The 8,502-nt window shown below is 44.5% G+C and overlaps 1 protein-coding gene across 1 annotated transcript; it reads left to right on the top strand.

The window, feature by feature from the left end:
* Window positions 1-1,289: 1,289 nt before the first annotated feature.
* LOC311106377 (transcription factor Sox-8-like) lies at window positions 1,290-3,241 on the top strand (the record flags this gene model as incomplete). Its single annotated transcript, XM_084148711.1, has 3 exons — window positions 1,290-1,708; window positions 2,013-2,260; window positions 2,481-3,241. The coding sequence occupies 3 exons, from the start codon at window positions 1,290-1,292 to the stop codon at window positions 3,239-3,241; spliced, it is 1,428 nt and encodes a 475-aa protein (XP_084004837.1).
* Window positions 3,242-8,502: the final 5,261 nt, after the last annotated feature.

Raw genomic sequence — 8,502 nt, 5'->3', positions numbered from 1 at the left:
CACGTGGTGCAAAAGTGACATGTTCTTTTGGATCTGGGTTGAGCAGGCAGAGCGAAGTAGAGACCAAACAACAGTTTGAAACATATTTTTTATAGGGCATGTGGCTCAGGTAGGGTACATCTCACATGTTCCATTCCACAGTTTGCTTTTAAAATAGATGATGTGATTAGCTGATAGGTCTACATAAAATACCTATCAAGGCGTTGTAAGATCTGCATGTGTCGGCAAAGCCTGGGTAGAGGATTGCGCCCTAGGACTTGTGTTCTGATGGTTATAGAAATGTGTGGGAGCTAAATGTTAAATGATGAATGCAGTCCAATTCATAGCCTACAGTCAGAGAAACATTTATTTTCAACATTTTGTCTAATTATCTGTTTGTTTCTTTCAGCCCTCCAAATAGGCCTAGTATGCCCCATAGACTAGTTATGTTCGTTTTAAACATCCCACACAACAGATTGTAAAAGTAAAATGAAAGTAAATGTAAGACACTAACGAAATATACCCAGCTAGTGCATAACGTTCTGAGAACCAAATGTTTCTCAGATAGGAGAGGAGGAAAACAGAAAGCTCTGAAAAGAGTGAAAAAAAACTCTGTATTTCTTTTTGACAGCTATGAGGTTGCAGGACCATAGGTCCATGCCTTGCACATATGGTTCCACAGTCAGTGTATCTGAATATAAACCAGAAATTCTGACCATGGGTAATTATGGCTAAAAGTATCATATTTAATGTCTGGCTGATATAATCAATTTAACATAGAAAAACGAATCATTAGAAACGATATAACACATAGGCTCCGTGTAGCTCAGTTGGTAGAGCATGGCGCTTGCAATGCCAGGGTTGTGGGTTCGATTCCCACGGGGGGCCAGTATGAGAAGAAGAAAATGATGCACTAACTGTAAAGTCGCTCTGGATAAGAGCATCTGCTAAATGACTAAAATGTAAAAATATGATCAAATCACTGGCTCATATTTCCTAAAAATGGGAGGAACCAGTGGAGCTATGTCCAAACCAATAGGATATGAGGCGTGGCGTGAGAGGACGCAACCCACTCCATCAACATTCTCTTGGCAGAACAAAATGTGTCAGTATAAAACTGAGACTACAGAGTGTAGACATCATATCCAACGCCAAAAAACGTACAACAGTGTGAGAGAAAAAAAAAACATCACAAAGAGCGTTTGGGATTTTACATTTTTATTTTTGGTCACTCAAGGCTCCGTGCGTAAAATGTACATTTGGCGCAATCTACAGGGAACTAGATAGACCAAATCAATTTTGCACTGAACATGACCGAGGAAAATAGTAAGTCATTCAAGAACCATCCATGCAGTCCAACGGGAACTGCCAGCTCGATGTCGCAGGACGATTCGGATTCGGACGTCCCGTCCTCTCCAACCGGCTCCGATGGACAGGCGCCGGGGCACTCACCCGGCGACGGGATTACCCCAAAACTGGACACCGGCGAGGAAGATAACCGGTTTCCCGCTTGCATTCGAGACGCGGTGTCTCAGGTGCTGAACGGATATGACTGGTCGCTCGTACCGATGCCTACACGAGGAGACCGGACTCTGAAAAACAAACCCCATGTGAAGCGGCCCATGAACGCGTTCATGGTGTGGGCGCAGGCTGCGCGCAGGAAACTAGCGGACCAGTACCCGCATCTCCACAACGCCGAGCTCAGCAAGACCTTGGGGAAGCTTTGGCGGTCAGTAGAGATAACGGAATGTACATATGTAATGGGGGATATAATACATATTTGCGTGCGTAATGTGCCTGCATAGAACATGGCACAAAAATCTGCAGTGAAGTTACAAAATACGTATTATTACTTTATCTAGTATTGTTTCCTAAAACGTACTGCACAACATTGCCTTTTCATCATGATTAACTTAATTCTACATGGCGTTTTGTTTAGAATAATGATAATGATATTTACTATGACATCCAGCATTGTGCATCTTATAGTAGTCCACATGTTCAATTCAACCCAAAATGTCATACATTTCCAGCCTGCTCTCTGAAAGCGAGAAGAGGCCATTTGTGGAGGAGGCAGAGAGACTGAGGGTCCAACACAAGAAAGACTACCCTGACTACAAGTACCAACCACGGAGAAGGAAGAGCACCAAGCCAGGTCAGAGTGACTCCGACTCCGGGGCTGAGCTGGCCCACCTACACCCGGGCCAGATGTACAAGGCTGAACCTGGTCTGGCCAGACTGGCCTCCATGGGGGATGGGCATCATCATCCAGAGCAGACAAGTCAGTGTTTTTCCCCTTTTGATTCCCGATCAATCGATATTCAATAATAATATGTACTCTGAGTTAGTCCAAAGTTTGGAAGTGACCTGGGCATGGTATTTTTCTGGTCCTCACTGTAGAGGACCTTGTCCCTCCTTTTAGTTGCTGAGGTGTGCAGGTTTCCCCTTTTTGTTTCCATATGGTAACTAATGTTTATGCATCTGTTGTGTCTTTTCTAAAGGCCACCCACAAGGACCCCCCACACCCCCCACCACCCCCAAGACAGAGCTGCACCTAGGGGTGAAACATGAGGGCCGGCGCCCCCTGGACGGTGGTCGGCAGAACATCGACTTCAGCAACGTGGATATCTCAGAGTTGAGCACTGATGTCATCAGCAACATGGAGGCCTTCGACGTCCACGAGTTTGACCAGTACCTGCCACTCAACGGGCATGGCTCTGCCGATGCGCCTCCCAACCATGGGCACGGGGGGCAAGGACCCAACCCCCCCTCTGGGTCCCTAAGCTCCTCCTACGGCCACTCCCACAGCAATGCCTCACCGTGGGGTCCCAAAGGGCCGGGAGCGGGGACGGCACCCCCTTCTACCTCCTCGTCCTCAAGTAACAGCGATGGTATTCACCACAGAACGCAGATCAAAACAGAGCAGCTGAGTCCCAGGCACTACAGCAGCCAGAACTCCCACAGCTCCCTGCCACCCCACCCCGACTACACCTCCCTCAGCTCCGGGAGTTGCCCCTCCTCAGCCTCCTCTTCCTCCTCCTTGCCCAGCCCCCAGTGTGACTATGCAGACCTCCAGAGCCCCAGCTACTACAGTGCCTACTCCAGCTACCCCGCAGGTCTCTATCAGTACCCCTACTTCCACACCTCTCGCCGCCCCTATGGCAGCCCGCTAATCAACAGCGTAGCCCTCCCTCCGCTGCACAGCCACAGCCCCACCACTAACTGGGAGCAGCCGGTCTATTCCACACTCACCAGGCCTTAGACTCAGCACTGACTGCCTATGGTGCCTGTCTGACATGGCTTTCACAAAGTCTGTGGGCTTCTTCTGTTTGTGCTGTGTTAGTGAGGACATGACACAAGGCTCAAGATTGGACATTATCCAAGACCAAGTGCCTGCTGGTTTTGTCACGATGGACAGAGAGTCTTTACCCACAAGCATGCGTGAATCCTCCGTGAGGAAAATGGGGACCGCACTTCTGTTTTGACCACATCACAAATTAACCCAATTCTATATTTTATTTTTCACTTCCTTTCTTGTTCAACTCTTTATCTCAGATTGAATAATTATTATAAATAAAATATTATGTTTGTATTTATGTTTTATAATAACATGTTTTATTTTGGAATGACCATTCCAGTTAACAGATTTATCAAACTAATAGTAATTCCATTTCTTATTCACATCACTCCAGTGCAGTTCCATTCCTTGTCTGAAAAGAAGTAGTGGACTTTCACTCAAGGCAACAGGTGTTCAATTCTGTTTCCTACGAATGGAGTTAACTAGATTTCAGGGTTGAAGGAAATAAGGTAAACGATCTACCATACGTTGTGATTGACTGGACAGCTGGACTGAGGACAGAAACGGCCATACTCACCCTGTAGCATGGACCGCTAAGCCCTGTGCATCTGCTGCACTTGTCAACATTTGAAGAAGACATGTCCATTCCAGCACAGCAGTTCTGTATGGATGAAGGTTTGTCTTTCTGAAACTCAAAAAACATGGCGAGGCTGCCCAATGGACATTCCAGGTTTTGCTTATTTGACATTTATACTTGATATGTCGACTGGAGTATTTGTATGCTGGCCCTATGATAACCAGCGACTTGTAACTGGCGCTTGTAAATGCTTGATAAGCTTAGTGTGTGGGATGCTGTATTACGTTTGCCTTTACGATGAAATAACTGAATTGCAGAGTAAGAACTCATGCCGAGCCGTTAAATAAGTTTGCCCACACACCTTTTTCTGGCAATTCTGAATATTTTTGCAAATGACAGATAAATAAACGTAACATTTTTGAGTAGTTGGACACAGTTTCTTGAAGACAGGATGGATGCTTGCCATGCAGTTACAGAGAGTGGGTAGTGTGAGTGTGAGTTGGTGTGTGTGTGTGTGTGTGTGTGTGCATGAGCGAGTGCGTGTGTGTGACACAGACAGAAAGCAATGCATTTTAATGAGCCATTACTTTGTTAAAGGATCCTATTTCTCCCTTCTGGGGAAAGAACATGACATTAATTTGACCAATAAACAACAACTGCATCATTACCAAAGGCAGCCAACAAGCAACAGGGTATGGGAAGACTTAACCACAGGGAAGACTAAACCACAGGAAAGACTAAACCACAGGAAAGATTTAACCACAGGGAAGATTTAACCACAGGAATGACCTAACCACAGGAATGACTTAACCACAGGGAAGACTTAACCACAGGGAAGACTTAACCACAGGGAAGACTAAACCACAGGAAAGATTAAACCACAGGATAGATTTAACCACAGGAAAGACTTAACCACAGGAATGACTTAACCACAGGAATGACTTAACCACAGGAATGACTTAACCACAGGGAAGACTTAACCACAGGGAAGACTTAACCACAGGGAAGACTTAACCACAGGGAAGACTTAACCACAGGGAAGACTTAACCACAGGAAAGATTAAACCACAGGATAGATTTAACCACAGGATAGACTTAACCACAGGAATGACTTAACCACAGGAATGACTTAACCACAGGAATGACTTAACCACAGGAATGACTTAACCACAGGAATGACTTAACCACAGGGAAGACTTAACCACAGGGAAGACTTAACCACAGGGAAGACTTAACCACAGGGAAGATGATCAGAACAGATGGGATGTGGATGGCTTATTAGCAGAATACTCTTTAGTAAGAACTCATTTTCATTTATAGCAACCAGTATGCTCCCGATTGTTTGCCAAGACGTTTCCGTAGAAACTCAACTAGAAGAGGATAAGAGAATGGAGACAGATTGTTAAGAGTTATTGACAAAAATAATCAGGCATCATTGCATAATAACAGAAGTTTGATTATACAAATGATGCATGAATTACCACCATCAATTGCCTCACTGGAATGGAGAGATCATCCAATGATTATGGACACTGTACACAAACCAACATAACTATTACACAAACCAAAGCCAGGATATTTAGACAGATATACTGTACCTGGCTCATGGGTTGCTATATCTACTCTCAGGCTATACTAAATGCCCTACGTTTCTGCCCTTGAGTTTCACTACAAATATGATGGTTAGTGATTTGGGGTTCCACCCACTTTTAATTACTTCCTGAATGGTGAAAAGCCCTGGTGAGTCTCACTGAGTTAGTGCCTACTGGAGTTTGCCTGGCCCGCTGGGTCGCCAACGACAACAGGCTGCCAGACAGAACCAACATTGACTTACCCATGATGCCACAGGGTTCTGTAGCCAGGGTGGAGGGGCGGAGGAATGGAAGGACACATCAGGAGACCTTACTGACACTGTGGTTAGCCACACACTACTACTGTAATAAAGTATGCACACATGACTGTAAGTCGCTTTGGATAAAAGCATCTGCTAAATGGCATATTATATATATTATTACTGTATAGGTGGGAAGGCAGTTCCAACTAATTTGGATGGGTAAAAACACACATTCTACTAAGACTTTACATGGAAAAATCAATTAATTTTGGGTTCAGTTCCATCACCTACAAAATCATAATTTCGTCACTGCACACCCACCCACACTTACAGTATACACCCGTCAGACAGCAGCGTCATTTCCTTGCAAGTATCTCAAGTTAAGTTCTGTTTAATTAGTCTTCTTAATTATTTTGAAACATGTTTATAAGGTTTCTCACATCTTTCTCATTTTCCATTACAGCTATTAGAAGTTAAAGCAGATAAAAGTGTCTCATCCCATTTGAAGCAGTGAAAGGGATCCCTTGTGTGTGTCTATCCAGGGACTGTTCATTAGATCAGTGCTACAGCTTCTCCATAGCCCTCCTTTAGACTTTAACAACATGAAACGCCATCCGACTAACTTGAAACAGACTGGGGCAGCAGTGTAATAGACTTATAACAGTCAATTAGACCTAACACCTCTACTGACGCAAGTCTACGTGATAATCTCGGTCTCAACATAATAGGATGCTACTGGCAAGTTGTTCCTGTGCACTGCAACAATGACAAAAGGATTAATAACAGTTTTTCAAATGGCAGGCCCATTTATATTGTTCAATCTAAGTAATGGCTTCTATTTTCCACAAATATATAAATACTGTAGAAAGTCTAAGGAGGTTCCAAGCCATTGATGTTCCCACAGATACTGTACATCGCTCATTTCAACGAACACTAGTGCCCTCTGACCCTTTGCCTTGGAGTGGTCTGGAGTGGTCTGTGAGGGTTCACAATGCCAGAAACAGAGCGCCTGTGAAACCTCACTGTGGTGACCGAGGTCAACCATGGCACGTTGACTTGGCACCAGTCCTTGAAAAAGCATCTAGTCCCATCTCACAGACAGAGGGATGGCCCGTCTCTATGCCTGACCAAAAATCATACCCTATATCCACTTTATATGTTCAGTACATGTACATTCGCAGCAGACCATTTCATATGAATAAAATCTAAATGCCATTGTTTATATAAGAACAGATACTGTATTGCCAATAGATAAAGACAATGTTAATTTACTCAGTCTTGAAAATTGAGCGAGGGAGGGAGAAAAAAAGTTAAAGAGAGGGAAAGAGAGAGTGAAGGCAGCATGTGGGAGCGTGTCCCAGCTGTTACTATGACGATTGGGCTGCAGCTCCATGAGCCTGACCCCCTGAAGCTCTTAATCCTGACCCCCCAACACACACACACACACACACACACACACACACACACACACACACACACACACACACACACCATTCTAAGGGGTATCCCTTGAGGATTTCCCGCCATGTGGATCCTACATGTCAATATGTTACGAAGTACTGGAAGTTCACAGGAAAGGCACATAGTTCACAAAACAGGCACCTACTGTATGTATGGAGACATGCAGTGATGGAAGCATTTCCTCAAAGTTATCCAAACAAATAAACAGACATAATCATATGGCCACACGGACTGGCAGGAATCAACGCTCTATCACTTGCATACATCTACATTTTGTCATTTAGTAGACACTCTTACAGTAGTGCATACATTTTCATACTGGTCCCCCGTGGGAATCAAACCTACAACTCTAGCATTGCAAGCGCCATGCTCTACCAACTGAGCTACATGGGACATCTAACCATAACTATGTTACTGTAACTGTATATTACACTATCTTACTGTTATAACCTCTCAATTACACTTTTTGTAACAGCCAACCCCTTGAGTACCAGGTCTTTGTGCATATGTGTAAGCTGCACAGCAGTTACCATGCTCCTTGAGCGGAAGTTTGTGCATACAGTCAGCACACTCCAGCCCATGTCTATAATAATATTGGTCCTCCACACTTCACAACTGCTCAGCCACACTTCCCACGCCCCTCTGAGTGTCCATCCAGCCCCCAGCTTAACACTAGAACTCTCCCTGGGTGGAACTCTCTCTGGTTGGAACTCTCTCTGGTTGGAACTCTCCCTGGGTGGAACTCCAACAGCTGTCTGAGCTCTCCAACTGCCGCCTCTAGGAACAGCTGTGTCTGTCCATGTCCACTCATCAGTCAGCACAGAGAAGCACACAGCTCTGGAGGATGCCCACTACATATCCATTCTGCACACATGCATACTGCAAGAACACACACACACACATGCACGCACAAACAAACACAGGCACACACGCACACACATTTTGTGAAAGAAGAGGTTTTGAACTACTAGAGCAGTGGTTCCCAAACCCTGAAATTGAAATGGGGTCCCCTGAGAAAAACAACAACAAAAACAACAATTTAAGAACGTTTTCTCTCTTCAAATGGGTATAGAATACAATCTTTTAGTGTGAACTAATGACTTTTTACACTATTAGAATGCACTTCCATGCCATTGTTATGTGTTGGGACAGCCTGCAGGACCTATAATGTAGTGAATATCAACAAACAGCGTTAAAGATGCACTCCAGGATCTTAAGCACAACAAATTCGTAACATATCACATGAAATGGATGACGTTGTACACAATTTGATGACGCAGTACACAAAAAACAGGGACCCGTTTTGGCTCGTGAACACCACTTTCAAAACTACTGGCTGAAATTATAAAACAG

Source organism: Coregonus lavaretus, assembly GCF_964263955.1.
Source record: "Coregonus lavaretus genome assembly, chromosome: 1".
NCBI classification, from domain to species: domain Eukaryota; kingdom Metazoa; phylum Chordata; class Actinopteri; order Salmoniformes; family Salmonidae; genus Coregonus; species Coregonus lavaretus.
The sequence above is the reverse complement of the archived record's forward strand: the minus strand, read 5'-3'. Positions and strand labels throughout refer to the sequence as shown.